The sequence below is a fragment of the Pseudophryne corroboree genome, chromosome 2, assembly GCF_028390025.1.
Source record: "Pseudophryne corroboree isolate aPseCor3 chromosome 2, aPseCor3.hap2, whole genome shotgun sequence".
In the NCBI taxonomy this organism is placed as follows: domain Eukaryota; kingdom Metazoa; phylum Chordata; class Amphibia; order Anura; family Myobatrachidae; genus Pseudophryne; species Pseudophryne corroboree.
This window is the reverse complement of record NC_086445.1, coordinates 354,996,045-355,021,613: the sequence shown is the minus strand read 5'-3', so window position 1 is coordinate 355,021,613 and position 25,569 is coordinate 354,996,045. Positions and strand designations below refer to the sequence as shown.

General features: G+C 46.1%; 1 protein-coding gene across 2 annotated transcripts in view; it reads left to right on the top strand.

Moving 5' to 3' along the window:
* Positions 1–25,569, top strand: part of CUL4A (cullin 4A) — a 242,315-nt gene that overhangs the window by 155,717 nt on the left and 61,029 nt on the right. For both annotated transcript variants that reach the window (XM_063953120.1, XM_063953119.1), the window contains exons 15-17: positions 13,672–13,757; positions 17,464–17,571; positions 19,887–20,000. In XM_063953120.1, the coding sequence (XP_063809190.1) occupies positions 13,672–13,757; positions 17,464–17,571; positions 19,887–20,000 (308 nt within the window). The remainder of the gene's footprint in view (positions 1–13,671; positions 13,758–17,463; positions 17,572–19,886; positions 20,001–25,569) is intronic.

The following is a 25,569-nucleotide window of genomic DNA, read 5'->3' as shown; positions in this document are numbered from 1 at the left end:
TAGATGGCGTCCCACCTCAATAAAAAGCTAAAAAAGGTTTTAAGCCGGGTCAAGGGACCCTCAGGTGATAGCTGTGGTCGCACTAGTAACACCGTGGGTGTTCCAGTCGGTCTATGTATTCCCTCCTCTTCCTCTCATACCCAAGGGCTGAGAATTGTAATAAAAGGAGGAGTGAGAACAATATTCTTTGCTCCGAATGGGCCAAGAAGGACTCGGTACCCGGAGCTGCAAGAAATGCTCTCAGAGGACTCAGGGCTTCTGCCTCTCAGACAGGACATGTTGCAACAGGGGCCCTGTCTGTTCCAAGACTTACCACGGCTGCATTTGACGGCATGGCGGTTGAACGCCGGATCATAGCGGAAAAGGGCATTCCGGATGCAGTTATTCCTACGCTGATAAAGGCTAGGAAAGACGTGACAGCAAGACTTTTTCACTGTATATAGCGAAAATAGGTTGCTTGGTGTGAGGCCGGGAAGGCCCTACAGAGGAATTCCAGCGGGGTCGATTCCTGCATTTCCTAAAGTCAGGAGTGACTATGGGCCTAAAATTAGGATCCATAAAGGTCAAGATTTCGGCCATATCCATTTTCTCTCAAAAAGAACTGGCTTCACTGCCTGAAGTTCAGACGTTGTTCCGGGGGTGCTGCATATTCAGCCTCCTTTTGTGCCACCGGTGGCACCTTGGGATCTTAACGTTGTGTTGGATTTCCTGAAATCCCACTGGTTTGAGCCACTTAAGACCGTGGAGCTAAAATATCTCACGTGGAAAGTGGTCATGCTATTGGCCTTAGCTACGGCTAGGCGTGTGTCAGAATTGGCGGTTTTGTCATGTAAAAGCCCTTATCTGATCTTCCATATGGACAAGGCAGAATTGAGGACTCGTCCCAATTTCTCCCTAGGGTGGTATCGTTTCATTTGAACCAGCCTATTGTGGTGCCTGCGGCTACTAGGGACTTGGAGGATTCCAAGTTGCTGGACGTAGTCCGGGCTTTGAAAATTTATGTTTCCAGAACGGCGGGAGTCAGAAAGTCTGACTCGCTGTTTATTCTGTATGCAGCCAACAAGGTTGGCGCTCCTGCTTCGAAGCAGACTATTGCTCGCTGGATCTATAGCACGATTCAGCGGGTTCACTCTGCGGCTGGATTGCTGCATCCAAAATCGGTGAAAGCCCATTCCACAAGGAAGGTGGGCTCTTCTTGGGCGGCTGCCCGAGGGGTCTCGGCTCTACAGCTTTGCCGAGCTGCTGCTTGGCCGGGGTCAAACAAGTTGGCTAAGTTCTACAAGTTTGATACCCTGGCTGAGGAGGACCTTGAGTTTGCTCATGCGGTGCTGCAGAGTCATCCGCACTCTCCCGCCCGTTTGGGAGCTTTGGTATAATGCCCATGGTCCTTACGGAGTTCCCAGCATCCACTAGGACGTCAGAGAAAATAAGAATTTACTCACCGGTAATTCTATTTCTCGTAGTCCGTAGTGGATGCTGGGCGCCCGTCCCAAGTGCGGACTCTCTGCAATACATGTATATAGTTATTGCTTAACTAAAGGGTTATTGTCATGAGCCATCCGTAAAATGAGGCTCAGTTGTTGTTCATACTGTTAACTGGGTATGGTTATCACAAGTTGTACAGTGTGATTGGTGTGGCTGGTATGAGTCTTACCCTGGATTCCAAATCATTTCCTTGTTGTGTCAGCTCTTCCGGGCACAGTTTCCCTAACTGAGGTCTGGAGGAGGGGCATAGAGGGAGGAGCCAGTGCACACCAGATAGTACCTAATCTTTCTTTTAGAGTGCCCAGTCTCCTGCGGAGCCCGTCTATTCCCCATGGTCCTTACGGAGTTCCCAGCATCCACTACGGACTACGAGAAATAGAATTACCGGTGAGTAAATTCTTATTTTTACAGGAGAGGTCCTGTTTGGTAAGGATCTGGATGCCTGGATTTCTCAGGCCACTAGAGGTAAGTCGACTTATCTTCCTTCTGCTGCTCCGGCCTCTCGCAGGCGCTGTAGGGGTCCCTCCTTTCGATCCTTTTGTGCCCCTTACAGGTTTCGAGGCCAGGGGAGGAGCTTCCGTCTCCCGTGGCCATAGAGGTAGAGGCAGAGGTTCCACAGCCTCAACCCAGTCAGAGGTTAAGTCCTCCACCGCTAACACCGCATGACGGGCTTCTCTCCCACCTGGGAGACCACAGGGTGGGAGCTCATCTATGGGATTTCAGGAAGGCCTGGGTACAATCCTGTCCAGATGCTTGGGTCAGGGATCTCATAATTTGCGGTTACAAGCTTGATTTTCAAACCCAACCGCCTCAGCGTTTCTTCACCACGGGTTTACCAGTTACCGACGACAGAAGAGTTGCCTTACAGGCAGCAGTCCAGAAGCTTCTATCCGCAAAGGTATTGATCCCTGTTCCCTCTCATCATCAGAAACAGGGCTATTATTCAAGCCTGTTTCTCGTACCAAAGCCGGACGACTCGGTCAGGCCAATCCTGAACTTGAAGGATCTCAATCCGTTTTTGAGGGTATTCAAGTTTAACATGGAGTCTTTTCAATCTGTTATTGCGGGGTTGAAGCAAAACGAGTTTCTGGCATCCTTAGACATCAAGGATGCATACTTACATGTTCCCATTTGGCTTTCTCATCAGGCTTTTCTCCGGTTCGCGATGCAGGAAGCTCATTTCCAGTTCCAGGCCCTTCCGTTTGGTCTCTCTTCTGCTCCCAGAGTGATCACAAAGGTCATGGCGGTCATGATGGCCCTACTTTGAAAGCAGGGTGTGACGATTGTCCCCTATCTGGACGATCTGCTAATAAAGGTATACTCTGCAGACCTGTTACTTCAGAATATCCGGATAACACAGGACCACCTGATTCGGCACGGGTGGATCCTGAACTGCCCGAAGTCTTACTTATGCCCCTCACAACGGTTGCTGTTTTTGGGGATGATTCTCGACACGGTCTGTCAAAAGGTTTTCCTTCCTCTGGAGAAGATCCTCTTTCTGCAGTCGCTGGTGAGGTCGGTACTTCGACACCGTCGGGTATCAGTATATCTGTGCATTCGCCTTCTGGGGAAGATGGTAGCGGCGTTCAAAGCTCTTCCATACGGTCGCTTCCACTCTCGACCGTTCCAGCTGTGTCTTCTGCATCAGTGGTCAGGATCTCATCTATTCCTTCATCAGCGGGTGACGCGGTCTCCAAAAGCACGGTCGTCGCTTCTCTGGTGGCTCCAGTCGACGTATCTGTTGGAAGGAAGGCGGTTCGGCATTTGGGATTGGACTCTCCTCGCCACGGACGCAAGGCTGGGGTGCAGTAACCCTCGAACATCGATTTCAGGGGCGCTGGTCGATTCACGAATCTGCTCTCCCCATAAACATTCTCAAACTACGGGCAGTATACAACGCCCTACTTCAGGCACATCACCTGCTGCGCGGTCGAGCAGTCAGAGTTCAATCCGACAACGCCACGACGGTAGCGTACATCAACCGTCAGGGCGGCACTCGCAGCCGTGTGGCAATGAGGGAGGTCACCAACATCCTCCTCTGGGCGGAGGAGTATGCTCTGTCCTTGTCGGCAATATTCATTCCAGGAGTGGACAATTGGGAAGCCGATTATCTCAGCCGACAGGACATGCACCCGGCAGAGTGGTCACTCCACCCCCAGGTGTTTTGTCAGCTGGTCCACCGGTGGGGGAATACAACAGATCGACCTAATGGCGTCCCGCCTGAACCATCAACTGCCGCTGTATTACTCTCGGACGAGGGATGCGGCGGGCGGCGTAGATGCCCTCACGGCTCCTTGGAAGTTCCGGTTCGTTTACCTCTTTCCTCTTTTCCCGTTGTTGCCTCGGGTTCTGCAACGCATCAGGAGAGAAGACGCGCTGGTCCTTCTGGTGGCTACAGATTTGCCACGCAGGGCTTGGTACTCCGCCCTACACCTGTTGTCAGTAGCGGAGCCTTGGCCCCTGCCACTACCAGACGATCTGCTACAACAGGTTCCTTTTCTTAATCCAGACTTACGCAGGCTACGTTTGACGGCGTGGCTGTTGAGAAGGCCATCTTGAAGAGGAAGGGGATTCCTCGTACGGTTATACCTAATAATCTCCGGGCTAGAAAGTCAGTCACATCGTCTCACTACTACCGCATTTGGAAGGCTTATGTAGCCTGGTGTGAACGTTGAGAGTTTTCTCCTTCAGTTTTTTGCCTGGCCCGCCTTCTCAGCTTTTCTATCGAAGGTGCTGTCCGATTTTCACATCAATCAGCCACTTGTGGTTCCGGCCCTCTCAGGGGACTTTCCGGATTTGAGATCGTTGGACGTTGTCAGGGCGCTTAAGATCTATGTGGATAGGACTTCGGCTATTTGGAAGTCGGACTCCTTATTTGTTCTATACGATGCTGCCCGCCGGGGCTGGCCGGCTTCTAAGCAGACTTTGTCCCGATGGATTCAGCTGACCATCAGACAAGCTTATTTGGCGGCTCGCGAGAGCCTCCTTCTTCAATTTCGGCACACTCTACGCAGTCTGTGTGACCCTCGTGGGCAGCTGCCCGCGGGGTCTCCATGACTACTTTATGTCGTGCGGCAACTTGGTCGGGCCGACATACGTTTGTCAAGTTTTATAGGTTTGACACTTTTGCGGCCTCTACGTACCAGTTTGGCCGAGCGGTTTTACAGGACTCTCAGCGCTCTCCCTCCGTCTTGGGAGCTCTGGGACGTCCCCATTGTAACTGCTCTCCAGTGTCCCCTAGTGGATGAAGGAGAAATCAGGATTTTGTTACTTACCGATAAATCCCTTTCTCCGATTCCACAGGGGACACTGGACGCCCACCCAGCGCTGTTTCCTCCTTATTTACCTCAGGGTTTGCAAGTCACTGTGTGACTGCTTGTTTTGTTCAGGTAAACCTTTTTTCTAATAGTTTTTCAGGTTTGTTTTTGGGTTGTCCTGGTTTACAGGGCTTCGTTACCTCCTCTACGTTAACGTTGGTCTCTTCCAGCTCTCCTCGGGCACAGTTTTACGTAGACTGGCTTGAAGGGGGGACATAGTAGGGGAGGAGCTAGCCACAGTGTTAGAGTTTTAAAGTGCCAGCTCCCAGTTACTGCCTACTATATCCCCATTGTAACTGCTCTCCAGTGTCCCCTGTGGAATCGGAGAAAGGGATTTATCGGTAAGTACCAAAATCCTGATTTTTGCCTTGAAATGTCAAATTTGGCATATAGCAATGATGGAAAATATTACTTATCCCCATGATAATGAACACATGTTCACTCCGGTATGGGCCCCTTGGCTTTCTAATGAAAGCACTCCTTCAATTTTGTATCCTTCACCTACCCTCTTTGTTTGACTGCTGCATGATGGGATGGTACGCCTTACTTTCTCGCACTGCTTCTCTCCTGACTTATCACGTTGCTTGTTTGTTTTTGTCTCTCTTGTCTTCCTTCTTGTATCGCGCATGGCACCTTTTCTCTTCCGCCCAACCCTCTTACTTATGTATTATTTTCCTTTCAACTTATAGATAATGTTTGACTGTCTTTTTTTACCTACCTGCAAAAATGTCTTGCTTGTTTACTCCTTGTATTTTTTTATTTATTTTTGTCGGTTTACTTCTGTGAGACTTCTAAATAAAACATTTTACAAACGCATCAGTCTCATTGAAAAAAAAGTGTGTTTTGTTTTTTTTTGTATCCTGAATCACTGTAGTAGATTCGAAGATTACCATTTGTTATTGGTTTTTCTCCAGACTGCTAGTAATGATTCATCATTTTGCAGACTGTATTGAACTAACTTCTAGGACCATTTTAGATGAATTGTAGGTAATTTGTAGACGCCTATTACAATGTTAAGTGAGGAAGTACAGAAGAGAGCAGGGTGGTACTATCCTTTAGAAAGAAATCAATGAAAGAGAAGAGAAATGATTTAAGGACAACCAAAATCCAATTTCTCATACGTCCTAGAGGATGCTGGGGACGACATCAAGACCATGGGGTATAGACGGGATCCACAGGAGCCATGGGCACTCTAAAGACTTTTCATTGGGTGTGAACTGGCTCCTCCCTCTATGCCCCTCCTCCAGACCTCAGTTTTAAGAAATGTGCCCAGGCTAACTGGATGCACTCTGAGGAGCTCTACTGAGTTTCTCTGAAAAGACTTATGTTAGGTTTTTTATTTTCAGAGTGATCTGCTGGCATCAGACTCCCTGCTTCGTGGGACTGAGGGGGCAGAAGCAGAACCAACTTCCTAAAGAGTTTCATGGCTCTGCTTCTGGCTGACAGGACAACATTAGCTCCTGAAGGGTACTGAACGCTAGCCGTGTCTAGATGCTCACTCCCACAGCACGCCGTCACCCCCCTCGCAGAGCCAGAAATCAGAAGACAGGTGAGTATGAGAAGAATGATCTTCAATCAAGTAAGTGACGGCTGAGGTGAAGCGCGGCTGGTGGGAGCGCAGCGCGCCATTGCTGCCCACACACACAGGCACTGAAGGGTGCAGGGCTTGTTGGGGGGGTGGCGCCCTGGGCAGCAAGAAAAATACCTCAAACTGGCTAAAAGGGGGCATAAGATGCCGCTGGCACAGCCCTACCCCCGCCAGTATAAATATTAGAAAGTATACTGAGTGTAAGGACGCGCCATTGCGGGGGCGGAGCTTCTTCCTCAGGCAGCCAGCACACTGCTCAGCGCCATTTTCTCTCTCTCAGGCTGCAGAGAACACGCTGGTCCTCTCATCCACTTCTGACAAGTACAGGGTGCTTTTAAGGGGGGGCACAAAGCGATTGTGGTGCATTTAGTAGTGTAAATTACTATTTAAAAGCGCTGTTGGGCTGTGGGCATACTGTGTTCACAGGCAACACTGGCGCTGGGATTGTGAACTGGCTGCTCCTATCCTGTGTCCCTCTGACAGATTTTACTGTGGGTCTGTCCCCAAAATAGGTCCCAGTGTGTCTGTGAGTGTGCTGTACACGTGTGAGGCATGTCTGAGGCAGGGAGTTCCTCCCCGGAGGAAGCCATTTTAGGGACACAGAGTTGTAATGTGGTGGCGCTACCGGCACACCAAGAGCCTGCATGGGTGAAAGAGATACGTGACAGTATGCATCTGATTAACCGAAGGTTAGATAAGTCTGAATCTAAGGCTGCATGCTGGAGAAAATCTGTGGAAAATGTGATTTTTAAGTATGCGGTTATTCCTTATGTGGGCGGCCCCTCTGGGTCACATAAGAGACCATTTGCAAATGTTGTAAACACTGATACCGACACGGACTTTGATTCTTGTGTCGACGATAGTGAATCCAGAGAGAGAGATCATAAATTGGAAAAAAATATACAATATATGATTGTGGCTATAAGGGACGTGTTGGAGGTTACAGAAACCACTCCTGTACCTCAGGAGAAGGCTTATTTATGTAAGGAAAATAAATCCAAAGTCACGTTCCCTCCTTCACACGACCTAAATGCTCTGTTTGAAGGGATGTGGGTGAATCCTGATAAATTTAGTCTTCCCAAAAGGATTCACATAGCTTACCCTTTCCCAGCTGAAGACAGGAAAAAATGGGAGTCACCCCCTGTGTTAGACAGTGCACTTTCCAGGTTGACAAAGATGGTGATTCTCCCTGCTCCTGGCACGGCTTCTCTTAAAGAGCCGGCAGACCGTAAAATGGAAACGACATTGAAATCTATTTATGTTACCAATGGTACACTGATCAGGCCCACTATTGCCTGCGCTTGGGTGAGTCACGCTATTGAAAAATGGTCAGAAAGCGTGTCATCAGAAATTGAGACGATTGATAAAGATGAGATACTCCTTAAGTTAAGGAATATCAAAGACGCTGCCGCCTACATGCTGGAAGCAATGAAGGATATTGGACTTTTGAGTTCACAAGCTGCTACCATGGCAGTATCGGCTAGGCGGGCGTTGTGGATTCGCCAGTGGAACGCGGATGGGGATTCCAAAAGAAACATGAAGGCGCTCCCATATAAAGGTGAGGCCTTATTTGGCGATGGCCTGGATGCGTTAGTCTAGGCGGCTACTGCAGGTAAGTCGACATTTTTGCCCTCTGCGCCTGCACCGGCAAAAAAGACCTATCACCCGCAAATGCAGTCCTTTCGGCCCAATAAATACAAAAAGGTGAGAGGTTCCCCCTTCTTTGCAGGAAGGGGGAAAAAGCCCACAGCGACTCCAGGTTCCCAAGAGCAGAAGTCTACCCCTACTTCTGCCAAATCCTCAGCATGACGCTGGAACTCCCGCTCGGGTGGGGGCACGTCTCAAACTCTTCAGCCAGGGTTGGATTCTGTCTGGCCTGGATCCCTGGGTGTTGCAAATAGTATCCCAGGGATAAAAACTGGAGTTTCAAGACGTGCCTCCATGCCGATTTTTCAAATCGACCTTGCCAGTTTCTCCGCCAGAAAGAGTCATAGTCCTGGTACCGTTGTCACAACAAGGGCGGGGTTTTTATTCAAGCTTCTTCGTTGTTCCGAAGCCGGACGGCTCCGTCAGACCGATCCTAAATCTAAAAGATCTGAATTGCTACCTGAGAAGGTTCAAGTTCAAGATGGAATCACTTCGGGCGGTGATTGCCAGTCTGGAGGAGGGGGACTACATGGTGTCGGTGGACATAAAGGATGCTTACCTGCATGTTCCCATTTATCCTCCTCACCAGGCTTATCTGAGATTCGCGGTTCAGGATTGCCATTACCAGTTCCAGACGTTGCCTTTCGGTCTCTCCACAGCGCCGAGGGTATTCACCAAGGTGATGGCGGAGATGATGGTCCTCCTTCGTCAGAAAGGAGTCAATATAATTCCTTATCTGGGCGATCTCCTGATAAAGGCAAAATCCAGGGAGCAGTTGTTACAAAACATATCACTCTCTCTGTCAATACGCCAACAACACGGGTGGATCATAAATTACCCAAAGTCACAATTGGAACCGACGACAAGGTTGTCTTTCCTCGTGATGATTCTGGACACAGAAGTTCAGAGGGTATTTCTGGAAAAGACTCTGGAAATCCAGAAAATGGTAAAACAGATATTGAAACCATCAAGTGTGTCGATCCATCAGTGCATTCGGTTGTTGGGGAAGATGGTGGCGGCCTACGAGGCCATACAGTTTGGCAGGTTCCATGCCAGAGTATTGCAGTGGGACCTTTTGGACAAGTGGTCGGTGTCACACCTACACATGCACAGAAACATAATCCTGTCGTCAAGAACCAGAATTTCGCTCCTGTGGTGGTTGCACAGCTCTCACCTGCTAGAGGGACACAGGTTCGGGATTCAGGACTGGGTCCTGGTAACCACGGATGCAAGTCTCCAAGGCTGGGAAGCAGTCTTTCAGGGAGAAAACTTCCAGGGACGTTGGTCACATCAGGAAGCCTGCCTTCACATAAACGTTCTGGAGCTAAGAGCCATTTACAACGGCCTTCAACAAGCGGTACATCTTCTTCAAGAACGTCCCGTGCAGATCCAGGCGGATAATGTAACAGCAGTCGCATACATAAACAGGCAGGGCGAACGAAAAGCAGAGCGGCAATGGCAGAGGCGACAAAAATCCTACGCTGGGCAGAAAAACATCTACAACCTCTGTCTGCAATATTCATTCCGGGAGTAGACAACTGGGAAGCAGACTTCCTCAGCAGACACGATCTCTATCCAGGAGAGTGGGGCCTCCACCAAGAAGTCTTTGCAGAGGTGACAAGTCTTTGGGGAGTTCCTCAAATAGACATGATGGCGTCTCGTCTCAACAAGAAGCTTCAGAGATACTGTTCCAGGTCAAGAGACCCTCAAGCAGTAGCAGTGGATGCACTGGTGACCCAGTGGGTTTTTCCGTCAGTGTATGTCTTCCCTCCACTACCACTGATCCCAAAAGTACTCAGGATCATAAGAAAAACAAGGGTTCGAGTAATCTTCATTGCCCCAGACTGGCCAAGGAGGGCTTGGTACCCAGATCTTCAGCAGTTGCTCATAGAAGATCCTCAGTCTCTTCCTCCTCGAGAGGACCTGCTGCAGCAGGGGCCGTGCGTGTACCAAGATTTACCGAGGCTACGTTTGACGGCATGGCTGTTGAGCGCCAGGAAGGGTATTCCCAAGGAAGTCATCCCCACCCTTATTCAGGCCAGAAAGAGAGTAACGTTGAAACATTACCGCCGTATTTGGAGAAAATATGTGTCTTGGTGTGAATCCAAGAAAGCTCCTACGGAAGAGTTTCACTTAGGACGTTTTCTCCATTTTTTGCAGGATGGTGTGGAGGCGGGCCTCCGATAGGGATCAATCAAGGTCCAGATTTCGGCCTTGTCCGTTTTCTTCCAAAAACAATTGGCCTCTCTTCCAGAAGTTCAGACCTTCGTGAAAGGGGTTCTCCACATCCAGCCTCCATTCGTGCCTCCAGTGGCACCATGGGACCTTAACGTGGTATTGCAGTTTCTTCAATCGGATTGGTTTGAGCCTCTACAAAAGATAGAGTTGAAGTTTCTCACTTGGAAAGTGGTGATGCTTTTGGCTTTGGCATCCGCAAGGTGGGTGTCTGAATTGGGGGCCTTGTCTCACAAGAGCCCTGACCTGATCTTCCATGAAGATAGGGCAGAAATTGAGGACTCGTCAACTTTTTCTTCCGAAGGTGGTTTCATCTTTCCACATAAACCAACCTATTGTGGGGGGTCATTCCGAGTTGTTCGCTCTGTAAATTTCTTCGCAACGCAGCGATTTTCCGCTTAGTGCGCATGCGCAATGTTCGCACTGCGACTGCGCCAAGTAAATTTGCTATACAGTTAGAAATTTTACTCACGGTTTTTTCTTCGTTCTGGTGAGCGTACTGTGATTGACAGGAAGTGGGTGTTTCTGGGCGGAAACTGGCCGTTTTATGGGTGTGTGTGAAAAAACGCTACCGTTTCTGGGAAAAACGCGGGAGTGGCTGGAGAAACGGAGGAGTGTCTGGGCGAACGCTGGGTGTGTGTTTGACGTCAAATCAGGAACGACAAGCACTGAACTGATCGCAGATGGCGAGTAAGTTTCGAGTTACTCAGAAACTGCACAGAGATGTATATCGCAACATTGCGAATCTTTCGTTCGCTATTTTAAGAAGCTAAGATTCACTCCCAGTAGGCGGCGGCTTAGCGTGTGCAAAGCTGCTAAAAGCAGCTTGCGAGCGAACAACTCGGAATGACCCCCGTAGTGCCAGTAGTTACTGACACATTCACTGATTCAAAATCTCTAGATGTTGTTAGAACTTTGAGAATTTATGTTGCTAGAACGGCTCGTATACGGAAAACAGAGGCTCTGTTTGTCCTGTATGCTCACAACAAGATTGGCTGTCCTGCTTCCAAGCAGACTATTGCACGTTGGATTAGGAATACGATTCAGCAAACTCATGCTACGGCTGGATTACCGTTACCGACGTCGGTCAAGGCCCACTCCACTAGGAAGATGAGCTCATCCTGGGCGGCTGCCCGGGGGGGTCTCGGCATTACAACTTTGCCGAGCAGCTACTTGGTCAGGGTCAAACACATTTGCTAAGTTCTACAAGTTTGACACCTTGGCCGATGAGGACCTAAAGTTTGGTCAATCGGTGCTGCAGGGTCATCCGCACTCTCCCGCCCGTACTGGAGCTTTGGTATAGACCCCATGGTCTTGATGTCGTCCCCAGCATCCTCTAGGACGTATGAGAAAATAGGATTTTGATACCTACCGGTAAATCCTTTTCTCCTAGTCCGTAGAGGATGCTGGGCGCCCGTCCCAGTGCGTATTTTACCTGCAGTTTAGTTATTACAGTTACACAAGTTGTGTTATCTTAGTTTCAGCATGTTGCTGCAATTGGTTCATGCCTGTTGGCGTATGTTATGTTGAATGCCATGTGTGCGGCATGGTTGAGGGTGTGAGTTGGTAGATATCTCACCACTAGTTAAGTAATTCTTTTCCTCGAAATGTCAGTCTCCCTGGGCACAGTTCCTACAACTGAGGTCTGGAGGAGGGGCATAGAGGGAGGAGCCAGTTCACACCCAATGAAAAGTCTTAAGAATGCCCATGTCTCCTGCGGATCCCGTCTATACCCCATGGTCTTGATGTCGTCCCCAGCATCCTACGGACTAGGAGAATAGGATTTACCGGTAGGTATCAAAATCCTATTGTTATCAATAGAATTGTTATATACACAGGCACTTAGGTTTATTGATGGTTTATTTAACCTAAAACTCAATATATGCACAACATTTCTGCATTTTTGTATTTCTAGTGAACAGAGAACTGGATGCTTGGATAGTGCTCATAAAAGCAAAATGGATAAATGGAAATAGTACAGCTCTATTTTCCTACATCCATATTACTGTGTGTTTTATAAAAGTACATTCATCCTACGTCCTTTCTTTAATAGCCATTGGATGATTTTCTTAATGTTCTGTAGGCATAGGTGTAGTGCATGTCAAAGTCTACATGTTAATAATATAAATTGTTTTAGTGAATTGATGGCACAGGCCCTACTCGTCTTTTCTCCAAAATGTTATAATGCGGTCCAATAGCATGCTTTGCAGTGAGGGCAACAAAATGTTCTGTTAAAAGACAATCATTGCATAGTTGACAGGTAAATATAAAATGGTTTCACACCGTTTGGGTATTGCTTGAACATTTTATATTCAAGTCTTGCGAAGCATTTAGACCAGTGGTTCCCAAACTATGGGCCTAATTCAGACCTGATTGCTACTGTGCGTTTTCGCTGCGCTGGTATGGAGCTACTCTTCAGGTACAAAAGTATTGCCGCCGTGCAATGCATTTGTAACTGTGCGGCAAGGGGAGGGACAGATATGCCGGGTGGACTAGCCCTGTGCTGGGCATCCCCCCGCATATCAGGGTGGCTGATCGTAGCCGTGCAAAATTTTCCAGGTCACCTGTAGATTTTTAAAATGTGACAGTTGGTCATGCACCGTGCACCTGCCGGGTGACCTGGAAAGCTCGATCCACTAGGGGTCCTTGAGGACCGAGTTTGGGGGCCACTGCTTTAGACAGATTTTCAAAATGATCACAGGGGAAATTTTTAGAGAAGAGAGGGTGCACGTATGCAGATTTAACATGACCTGACCCTCAGACTGTATACAAATGTATACTGGGCAGTACGGATGGTGTAATGGTTAGCATAACTGCCTCACAGCACTGAGGTCATAAGTTCGATTCCCACCATTGCTCTACCTGTGCGGAGTTTGTATATTCTCCCCATACATGCGTGGGTTTCCTCCAAGTAATCTGGTTTCCTCCCACAATCCAAAAATATACTGGTAGGTTAATTGGATCCCAACACAAATAAACCCTAGTATGAATGTGTGCTCGTGTACATGTGGTAGGGAATATAGATTGTAAAGCTCCACTGGGGCAGGGACTGATGTGAACGGGCAAATAGTCTCTGTAAAGCACTGCGGAATATGTGTGCGCTATATAAATAACTAATGATAACATTATTACTATTATCTGTAGTCCTCCATTGATACTGTGATGATAAAATACTGTGATGATAAAAATAAATCTTGGTTTTATCACTGAGATTTATGAACTATTAATTATTTGCTCATTGAGCCAAGCAAGATGCCATTAATATAAAATAAAATAGTTGATATAGTGTTTGTTTCACTTTGTTAGACGGACTGTATTTTTGTCTGTTACTAGTTATTATTTGCTAAAAAAAAATGTAGTTCTGGAATATTACACAGACATTATACTTTTTCTCCATAGAGTGTGGGGCAGCATTTACCAGTAAATTGGAAGGGATGTTTAAAGATATGGAACTCTCAAAAGATGTGATGGTTCAATTCAAACAGGTAAATGATATTGCCAATATAGACGTTTTGCGTGAATGTTAAGTGATTTAGACGTAAACTGCAACCATCCAGAATATGTCTAATAATTGCTCTGATTTTAGTGGTAAGAAGGTTAATCGTTTCCCTATGCACGCCCATTATTTGGTTCTATGGTATTCCGTTCCGATCTATTTAATACACAATTCAGAAATTCGACTCTATTAAAAAGGAATAGAGTAGAAACTATATTTAGCATATAGGTACATCTCGCTTGCCATTTTTACTTTTTAGCGTCCTTTTTTTATATTGGAAACCTTGTATATCTTCACAATAGCCATATGTTTATGTATTCTATGAATTCTCAGCCTTCTTTTAGAACTACTCTTCCTGAACTCTGTTAATACTGTATCGGACGCTAGTTACCAGCCCGTCAAAAAGATGGAACAGCGTTCACAGTAATGTGAGCGCTGGTTGCTGTGCGCGCCTGAACAGAGCAACAATTGAATTGCTCTGTCAGTGCGCAAAATATTTGAATCTCCCTCCATAGAGGTGAGGAGCAGCGTTAGCGTTTTATTATGTAGGCTACAGTTGGGTCCATATATATTTGTGACACAATATTTGTCATTTTAGCTGTTTACTAAAAGATATATTTAAGTTACATAATTAATATGGGGTTGAAGTGCAGACTATCGGCTTTAATTTGAGGGTATTCACATCCAATTTGGAGGAAGGGTTTAGGAATTACAGCTGTTTAATATGTAACACCCTCTTTTTCATGGGACCAAAAGTAATTGGACAATTGACTCAAAAGCTTTTTCATGGACAGGTCTGGGCTTTCCCTTTGTGGCATTTGCAAAGGAGCTCTCAGTGCAAGTGGCACATGCCATTCTTAAGGGCCCCATACACTAGAACGGTTATGCCCGATTTCAGCCCAATTTCGGGCATTTGGACCGATATATTGGATTAAAATCGGGCATTTTGGCTGTGTATCCGACCCGATCCGATGCGCGTTCCCGTGAGCATCGGATCCTCCAGATTGAATGTGCTGCACATTCAGTCTGGTCCGACCCCGTGGATAACCTGAGGACCCTGCCGGAGTAACATCATGTGCAAAATGATAGCATACAATGTATTTTGGGCAATTCTGCTGCCGGGGTGATCACCAGCGATCGCCTGCGACATGTCAGATGGACATGTCGCAGTAGTATATAGGGCCCTTTAGGCTGCAAAAAAAACAATCCGAGCGATAGCAGGAAGCTAAGCAGTAGCTAAATCAACAGTTTGTTAAACCTAGAGAAACAAAGAAAGCACTGGTAACCTCTGCAACACAAAAAGGACCGGACGTCCACAGAAGACAACAGTGGTGGACGATTGCATGATCCTTTCCATTGTAAAGAAAAACCCTTCACTGTATCCAGCCAAGAGGTAGGGATATTATTATCCAAGTCTACCATAACGAGAAGACTTAACTAGAGCAAGGTGCAAACCATTCATAAGTCTCAAAAATAGAAAGGCCTACCAGCCCAGTTCTGGAACAGCATACTTTTCGACAGCTAAGATCAACCTGTACCAGAATGATGGAAAGAGAAAAGTATGTAGAAAGCTTAGAATGACTCATAATCCAAAGCATACCACATCTTCTGTAAAACACAGTAGAGGCAGTGTGATGGCATGGGCTTCCAATGGCACTCGATCACTAGTGATTATTGATGTTGTAACCAAAAACAGAAACAGCCAGATGAATTCTGAAAGTGTATAGTGATATACTGTCTGCTTAGATTCAGTTAATTTCTGCAAAGTTGATTGGACGGTGCTTCACAGTACAGATGGAAAATTACCCAAAACATATCACGAAAGCACGGGTAAAAGGAATGTTGGAAAATAAGGGAGCTTCTAGGGCAGGCCTGGCCAACCTGTGGCTCTCCAGCTGTTGTGAAACTACAAGTCCCATCATGCCCTGCCACTCTTTTTTTGCTATTAGGAAATGCTAAAACTGTGGCAGGGCATGCTGGGATGTGTAGTGTATCAACAGCTGGAGAGCCACAGATTCACCAGGCCTGTTCTAGGGGAAAAGGGTATAGATCCTCAACGGCGCTATAGGATTTATCCCAGAAATCCAAAACGAATATATAGAAACATTGTGGTGAAGTGCTGGAGGTGGCACTACCTTTTTAGAATGCAGTGTTTGGGATATAGGGGGTCATTCCAAGTTGATCGCTAGCTGCCGTTCGCAGCGCAGCGATCAGGCTAAAAATCGGCATTTCTGCGTATGCACCGCAATGCGCACGCGTGACGTACGGGTACAAAGTCCTTTGTGGTTTTGCACAGGTTCTAGCAAAGCTTTCATTCGCACGGCACAACGCAGGAAAATTGACAGGAAGGGGGCGTTTCTGGGTGTCAACTGACCGTTTTCTGGGAGTATTTGGAAAAACGCAGGCGTGCCAGGGAAAACGCAGGCGTGGCTAGGTGAACGTTGGGCGGGTGTGTGATGTCAAAAGCCAACCCTCCAACGTTAGAATCAACGCACACGAAGAGTAAGTCCAGGGCTGGTTTTGTTTTGCACAAAATGTGTTTGCAGGCGCTCTGCTGCACAGGCGTTCACACTTCTGTAAAGCGAAAATACACTGCCCGGTGGGCGGTGACAATGCGTTTGCACGGCTGCTAAAAACTGCTAGCAAGCGATCAACTCGGAATGACCCCCATAGTAAACACATTTTTTAGGTTTATGAAAATTATACTTATCCATAAGCGTTGAAGGCTAATTTTCATTTAGCATCCGTTTCTCATTTGATTTTGAATAAACTAGTTACTCATGAAAATTAAATTAAAAGATAAAAATAAATAAAATAAAAATTGGTTCTTTTTTATGTCATAATAATTTTCGGAATTAAAGAAAAGAAAATCACTCTGTCCCAAACACCGCATTCTAAAAGGTAGCGCCAACTCTTGCACTTTACCACAATTTTTTCTATATACTGCGAAAGCAACCCAGGAGTTTTTTTAAGGCAAAGATGTGGAATATTCTACAATGGCTGAGTCGATCACTTGATCTCAACCCGATCAAACATGAATTTCACTTGCTAAAAACAATACTAAAAGTGGAGAGATCCCTAAACAAAGAACAACTGAAGATATCTGCAATAAAGGACAGGCAAAGCATAAAGGGGGAAATACAGCATTTGGGGATATCCATGGGTTCCAGAGTTCAGCCATTATTCAAAGTATTAAAAATGAACATTTTAGTTATGATTGTTAATTTGTTCAATTACATTTGAGTCCCTGAAAACAAAGATCTGTTTATCTAAATGGTTTTTCTCTTAAATATTTCTCTTGATTTGTTTGGTTTTCTTTACATAAATTTATAGCTTTTTATTATTTTCTTTAATTCTCTATTTGTTATTTCAAATCAATTGTGGTGGCGTACAGTTTGTTATGAAAATTGTCAGTGTACAAATATATAGTATATTGGCCTAACGGTATATGATTTATTTCGTTTTTGCCATCTAACCTGTATTCTCTTCTATAAGCTGTACATGTTTTGCCCTTAAAGTCTTTTATGATTAGGTTTTTATAGAGCTCAAGTAGCTTTTTAGTAGGTCTTCTATTTTGAGGTGTAAATTCTTTCCATCTTTTGTAACCTTTAGCTGTATATGCTACTAATCCAATGTATCGCTGTAATTCACACTATGCTAAGATATATGTAATAACATTTTCTCTCGTTCTATAGTATATGCAAAATCACAGTGACCCAGGTAACATAGATTTGACAGTCAATATACTTACCATGGGATACTGGCCATCTTATACACCCATGGAGGTTCTTTTACCAGCAGAGGTAAGTCAGCTGAGTGTTTTTTTTTAAATCTGTTTATTGAAGGCATCGTGAACAGTACAGTATGGATAAAAAATATACAGATGGGTCCCTTGTCCTCTTACCGGGTATCTGTGGCCCTTTTGGTGCGATTAGTGTGCACACTGCCTGCGAGTGCACTGTGTATGAACCCGCGATCCCATAGGATTGCATGGTGCACACACTCCTGTGAATTTGCCGCAGCTGGCCACTGCTATTCGCGCACACAGTGCGTTCGCACGCAGGTGCAAGCTGAGCGGAGATACATCTATAAACACTGCATTAAATCCTTAAAGTTCTGGTGATATATTTAAAGGCATATATTTGACAGATGTGGTTGGAAACCATTTATAAGGTGGTAGAATGGGGTTGTTCATAGGGTACCCAGTCATAATGTCAGCAGAATGTCAGTAGATTTTGAATGTCAGCATGGATAAAAGGTCGATGGAAGGTGGTAGCATGGGTCTTTTCCTAGGGTGTGGAGTCTGAATGTTGACATAAAGACATAAGGTCGGGGGGGGAAAATGTAGACGTGAAAATATGTGAATGTCAACATACTACATTTTAACATGTTGACACCCGAATGATGACATTAGATTTGTTATTTTTAGTGTAAAGGGGGGGTACACACGGAGAGATCCGTGTTTAAAATCTAAGCAATCTGACTTGATTGCTTAGATTTTAAGCACGGATCTGTCGTGCGTATGCCCCCCAGCGATAGCGCTATCGCCGGTGCTAGATTGAGCCTCAATGCTCACAGGTCTAGCACTCCCTCCAAGTGATGGCAGCCCGGCTGTAGAGCAGTGGTATTCCTGTTGTTGCAGGTAGAGCTCTAAGAATGATGCTGTAGAGCTTTGTTACTTAAGGCCCCAATGGGAAGGATCTTGGTGGCTCTACAGAGAAAGCATTGCTGATTTCAGGACCTCATTTGGGGAACTATGAATTTTCAGTGACTTGATAGGTGGATTTTCTGACTTGCTACTTAGGCAGGTGTCTTCTCCAGGATCTAATGAATGTCTGAAACGGGTTCACTACGGTATGCCGGCGGACGGGCTCTTGGCGACCAGCATACCGGCGCCGGGAGCCCGACCGCCGGCTTACAGACAGCGTGGCGAGCGCAAATGAGCCCCTTGCGGGCTCGCTACGCGCGCCATGCTATTTTATTCTCCCTCCAGGGGGTGTCGTGGACCCCCACGAGGGAGAACAATTGTCGGTATGCCGGCTGTCGGGATCCCGGCGCCGGTATACTGTGCGCCGGGATCCAGTCAGTCGACATACTGAAGACCACCCGTCTGAAACATTTATTGAGATAGATCTGCTATCATCATTCTTCGTAGGCAAAGTGCCACTCTAAGGTGCATGCCCTCACCAATCGTCCTTTGGCCATTCCATTTCATTAATCCATTAATTCACACAAATCTGTGTTTACTTTATATGGAGCCTATAGAGATAGATGCCTCAACTAAGCAAAATAGGTGGTGCATGTATTTTTAAGCACTAAAACACAAATGGAGAGCAAGTTCCATGAGAACAAAAATCAGGGATTAAATATAATTTTTTCCTGTCTTTTGATAATTACGTTCTCTTCCTCTAAAAAGGCTTCTTCGTCTGTAGAAATAATCAACCATTACTCAAATGAAAAATGGTATTTGCAAAAATATAATGTTTGCTGTCTGTTATAAAATACAAACTATACAGTTTTCAAAAGCAAAGTAAGCACCAGGCTTGTGTAAAGATGCACGGATATCTTCATAAATTTGCCTAGCATTTCCCTCTTCATTGGAAGAACACGAGAGGTACCTTATAACAAGTTATACCATGTGCAAGTTGCCTATGTAGTGTTGGTCAAACTTTTTGCATGGAGGCCTATCATTTTGCATGGAAGTCTATCATTCCAGAGAAGAACTGTTAGAACATAAATGTATTTATTTTTATATATGTTACTATATAAATACATTCATATGAAATAACTGTGTGCCTAACAATCTCGGGTTCAGTTACTGTATGTTGCAATGGTGTGGAAATGCCTGCAATGGCACTTCATCTTGCCCTGTCTCACTCTGGACTCATGGATGTTTCTGTGCAGCCCTATTCTGCTGCAAACAAAAATCTGTATGTGGCCAAGCTGCCGCACACCTAATTACATCTACTCCTAAATGTGTTATTCGCATGTTACCATTCTTTCTAGAGGAGTCCATTATCCAGAGACAGGTTTTGGGGAAATGGTTATCCCATAACCAGTGTCATTTAGTTTAGGGGACATGGCATTTCATTGTTTTCTATTGCATCTTCCTTTCCAGATGGTGAAGCTTCAGGAAATATTCAAGACTTTTTATCTAGGAAAACACAGCGGCAGAAGACTACAGTGGCAATCCACACTAGGACATTCTGTTTTGAAAGCTGAGTTTAAACAAGTAGGTTCTATGTGTTAAATTTTATTTAATACCAGTTATTTCATGATGCCAGTGTCTGTTATTATAAATTGTATCGCTTGATATATATTTTTTCTGACTTCTGGAAACAGTCATTAGTTGGACTGTTTATAGTGCTGCTGAAATCAATGACCGCAAGTAATTGATTTACTGATGGCTATCCTATTAGCCATGATGTGTGCGCTCCTCACCCGATGCTGACACTTATCTGGGATTATGCTTCGGGTTCCTCAGGCACTTGAAACATAATCTGCGATAAACGGGTTGCCAGAGCCGTGATAACACATAGGATCAGGGACATATCCCGTGGGTCCGTTTTTGCCTGATGAAAATGTCCTCTAATTGGATACCACCGGTCATAAATTGCAATATCCTGGTGTTTTTATCAGCAGAAAACATATTGGGGCTAATTGGATACCCCCTTTATAGTATGGAGGTTTAATATTACAGAATACATTTAGGTGGACATATCCAGTAACTACTCATACAGGATTATTTATCATCTTTGATTCCTAAATAATGTACAGTTCACAGTAAAAATGTAATTCTAGTTGTATGACTTGTGGCTGCATGCGCAATGTACACATGCCCATTTACCTTAAAGAGACACATACAGTACTGCTACATACTGTAGGTAAGTTCTCCTATATATGGATTGCTGTATTCAGGTGTCCCTGTAAAGTCTCAGAAACAAATGTTTGGGTTATAATATTAGAGGGATCTACAGGTATGCTTGCTAAATTACATCTGAAAAATTGTCTATCTCTTTCCCGCTGGCTTTCCATCCTCATTGCACTGCACATACAGTATTCATTGCATGTGTTAAATTATTTCTTATGTAAGATTACTGTAGATGCATATTAATTTGCCCATCTCCATAACTATCTATCAGCATTTCCCAGCTTTGCAGATGCATGAAGCTGGGTACACACTATATTGGACGATATATCGTTCCGGAGTGATCGCATAATGTGTGTTGGTGATGATGTACCAATATATCACTCCGATATACGATATATTGTGCACAGTGTTTGGTGGCGCATCACGTTGGAACATAGCTGGGCCACACTGTTGTTTTATGTGTACCCTGCTTAAGACCTGTTTGTGTGTTGGTTAATAAGCAATTAAATCGACGATCATGGTTTTTTCTCTTAGTCCTAGTGGATACTGGGTTTTTGTACTTTAGTACCATGGGGTATAGATTGGGTCCACTGGAGCCTGGCACTTTAAAAACCTTTAGTGTGTGTATGTGTGTGCTGGCTCCTTCACGCTATGCCCCTCCTGCCAGACTCAGTTTAGAAAAATGTGCCCAGGAGCCGGGTGCATTTCTCTGGAGCTCCAGAGAGTTTCCTATGGTTTTTATTTTCAGGTAGCCCTGATTGGCAACCAGGCTATCTGCTTCATGGGACTTAGAGGGTGGACCAAACCAACCTCCTGATGGTTAATGGTTCGTAATCCCAGCTGACAGGACACTGAGCTCCTGAGGTGCTGATCACATATCGTTAGTATGTGTGCCCACACCGGCAGCTAGCCGCCACCCTCTAACAGATGCCGAAGTACAAGGTGCGGTGAGTGTTACACCGGGGTCCTGGTCAGCGGGTCCCCGGTGCAGTTTGGCGGCGGTCACGGGCCCAGAGCTGCGGTGCTCACTGTCTCAACAAAGGCTTTGGGTGTACTGTCTGCATATATGATGTTGTTTGTAACATAGCCAGTATAAAAATTTGGATCATGGACTGCGCGCCATTACAGGGAGCGGGGCTTCCGGAGCGGGACCTGAGGTGGTAAGGCGCCATTTCCTGCTGCTGCGGATCAGGCTGCATGCACCCTGCTCCTCCGGAGACCCATGCTGCTACAGTACTCTATACTGGTACCAGGGGGTCATAGTAAGGGGGGGGGAGCACATCAGTGGCAACGCTGCTGCACTACTGTCAGGCCATACATTTAGTTACACATATTATACTGCTGTGTTCTGTGTGCTGGTGTTAGCTCCTCAGTGTCACTCCAAGGGCTCTCTGGGGTCTGTGTGGAGGTGTTTGGAAAGTGGGCTGCGCTGTTTTACAGTTGTGAAGGATGTCTTTGGACATGGTAATGTATACTGCTTGTACTTCAACCCCGTCTTCAGCAGGGTCACTTGTGTGAGAAATGTTCCTTATCACCACAGGGACCCAGCTCACAGGCACCTGACTGGCTTGATAGCTTTAAAAGCATTATGCAGACTGTCAATTCAGAATTAGCTGCAGCTAAAAGAGAGAGACAGGTGTTAAAGCATTCTATTGATTGCGTGGCTGAAGCAGCAGACGCCAAGAAGGTTTCTCAGCCACCTCTAGGGGGTTCACGTAAACACTCTCTGCCACAAGTGCTCCAGTCTGATTCTGATCAGCCTGAGGTGGATGATGATGATATGGATGTGGACAGCTTGCTGTCCCCTGGGGTGGAGGCTCTCATTTTTGCTGTGAGAGAGATCCTCCACATTCCGGATCAGGAGGCAGAACAAGATAAGGAGTTATACTTTAATGTTAGATCCAAGCGCTCAGCAACTTTTCTGGTGTCTAAGGAATTAAACTCTCTGGCCAGGGAGGCTTGGTTCAACCCTGATAAGAAATAAAAAATTTCTCCGAGGTTTTTAACTACCTTTCCCCAACCAGGCTGAGGAGAGTAAGGTATGGGGGAAAAAACCCATCAGTCGATACGTCTGTATCCAGACTATCTAAGAAATTGGTACTGCCAGTACCAGGAGCTATATCCTTGAAAGAGCCGGCTGACTCTAAAATTGAGACCACGCTCAAGGCAATTTTTCTCCAGCAGGGTCCACAAGATAACAATAGGATATGATGGAGCGACAGCGGATTTGCACCAATCAGTAAAAGCTTTCCGGCCTCCCAGCATGCTACGGGCACGTCCATATATCCCTGGCTCAGGCAAATCCGTTGTTATTCCAAAGCTCAAGGCAGAAGCATTATGTAGAACCCTAATCAGGCGAGAAGAACACACATGCACACCTTTCAGTACAAGAAGGAAGAGGTTAGTGCGTAAAAAAGGATCCTCAGATCAGGTGTGTCAGGGTGGGATACCTGTGGACTTAGGAGAAATACCGTTATCAACGGTAAGTTCTTACCATAACGTATATTTCTCCGGCAGAGTCCACAGGTTATCCACAGGATAACAATGGAATTTCCCAAAGCAGTTTAGTGGTGGGGACGCTCCTGATACTCAGGAGAATCCTTCGTCCGAATTCAGCATCGTGAGAGGCAAAGGTATCCAAGGCATAATATCTTAATGAATGTGTAAACGGTAGACCATATGGCTGCCTTACATATCTGTTCTGTTTAAGCACCACATTGTGCTGCACATGAAGGACCTACCTTACGAGTGGAGTGAACAGAGACATTGGCCGTAACATGAAAATCAGCTGAAAATATCCTCGGTGCCGTGGAGAGACCGAATGGCAATGCCTGAAATTGATAGTGACTGTGTAACAGTGCAATCCTGAGATGAGCCTGGTGTGGCGGCCAAATCGGAATGTGGGAATGTGGAGGTATGCACCCTTGATATCCAGGGATACCAGAAACTCCCCCTCCTCTAGACCTGAGATCACCGCTCTCAGAGACTCCATTTTGCACTTGAACTCCCTCAGATAAGGGTTTAACGATTTCAAGTTCAAAATTGGTCTGACCGAACCATCCGGTTTCGGTACCACGAAAAGGTTCGAACAGTAAACCTTGTTCTGCATATGCGGTGGAACTGTAACGATGACCACTGACCTTTCCAATTTTTTAATGGCATCCTGTAGGACAGCCCTGTCTGTCAGTAACGCTGGCAAGCCTGATTTGAAGAATCATTGAGGCGGGAGTTCTTGAAACTCCAGTCTGTACCCCTGGGACACAATATCCTGTACCCAGGGGTCCAGGCCGGACGACACCCAGACGTGACTGAAACGGCTGAGCCTCGCACCCACCAGACCGTACTCCAGGCTGTGCGGTCCACCGTCATGCTGAGGATTTTGAGGAACCAGAAGCAGGATTCTGGTCCTGGGAGCCTGCAGGTGCAGGCTTTTTGTATTTTGCACGCCCACCTACAAAGAAAGTGGTAGGGGGCTTGGACTTTTTTGTCTTAGCGGTCCAAAAAGGACTGCGATGCGGATGAAGAAAAAGGTTTCTTCGCAGAAGGTGTAGCTGAGGGAAGAAAGGGTGACTTACCCGTGGTTGCCGTGGAAATCCACTCATCCAACGCTTCCCCAAACAGAGCCTGACCTGTGTATGGGAGGTTCTCCACACTTCTCCTGGATTCCGCCTCTGCCGACCATTGCCGTAGCCAGAGTCCCCTGCGAGCTGAGACAGACATGGAAGATATCTGTGCATTCAGCGTACCCAGGCCCTTCATGGATTCCACCATGAACCCCGCAGAATCCTGTATGTTGCGTAAAAACAGTTCAATGTCACTTCTATCCATTGTGTCTAAGTCTTCTAGTAACGTGCCTGACCACTTTACTATAGCTTTTAAGATCCATGCACAGGCAATAGTAGGCCTTAATGCCACCCCTGCAGCAGTGAATATGGATTTGAGTGTAGTGTCAATCTTACGATCAGCCAGTTCTTTTAACGCGGTAGATCCAGGGACAGATAAAACCACTTTTTTTTTGACAGTCTGGAGACAGAGGCGTCAACTATGGGTGGGTTTTCCCATCGTTTTCTATCCTCCTCCGGGAAAAGCAACCAGAACCCTCTTGGGGATCTGGATTTTTTTTCTCCGGGGTTTTCCAGGACTTTTCAAATAAAGCGTTTAATTCTTTAGATTCAGGGAAGGTTAGCGAGGCTTTCTTATTATCTGTGAAATAAGCCTCCTCAACCTGCTCAGGTGTTGTGTCAGAAATGTTTAATACATCTCTAATGGCCTCAGTCATGAGCTGCACCCTCTTAGCCAGGGATGCCGCCCCCCTTAGCACATACCCATCACCGTCAGCTGTGTCAGAGTCGGTATCCGTGTCATCTTGCATAATCTGTGCAAGTGCACGTTTCTGTGGGTATATGCTAGGGGATTTTGAAGGAATGGGAACAAAACCCGACCAAACTGCCATAGACTTCTTTAAAACCTGAGTTTCAGTATGTGCTACCCTAGTAGAGATCTGAGAGATCATTCCCTTAATAGAGGTCAACCACTCAGGCACAGTAATAGGGATCTGAGACAAGACATTACATTCCTGTGTACATGGAATGGACTTCTCTGGAGAAGAAATGTCCTCTGCAGCATAAGACACAGAGTCCCTAGACATGGCTATGTGAGAAAACACACACACACACACACACACACACACACACACAGGAAAATGTCACACAGTTTCCCTCCCAAGAATGCCACAGAGCAGCACAGAGCTTGGAGCCAGCACACACCGCGCTACCCTAGGTAGATAAAGTGCAACTACCTGGCGCTGATTGTGTACCTTAATAGACTACACAGTAATTTCACTGCCTCCCCCTTCTACAACACCCTGGTACCACACAGGATAGCTGGAGTTGCGTGGAGGTGCAGCTCTCCCTGTCCGCGTCTCTGTACT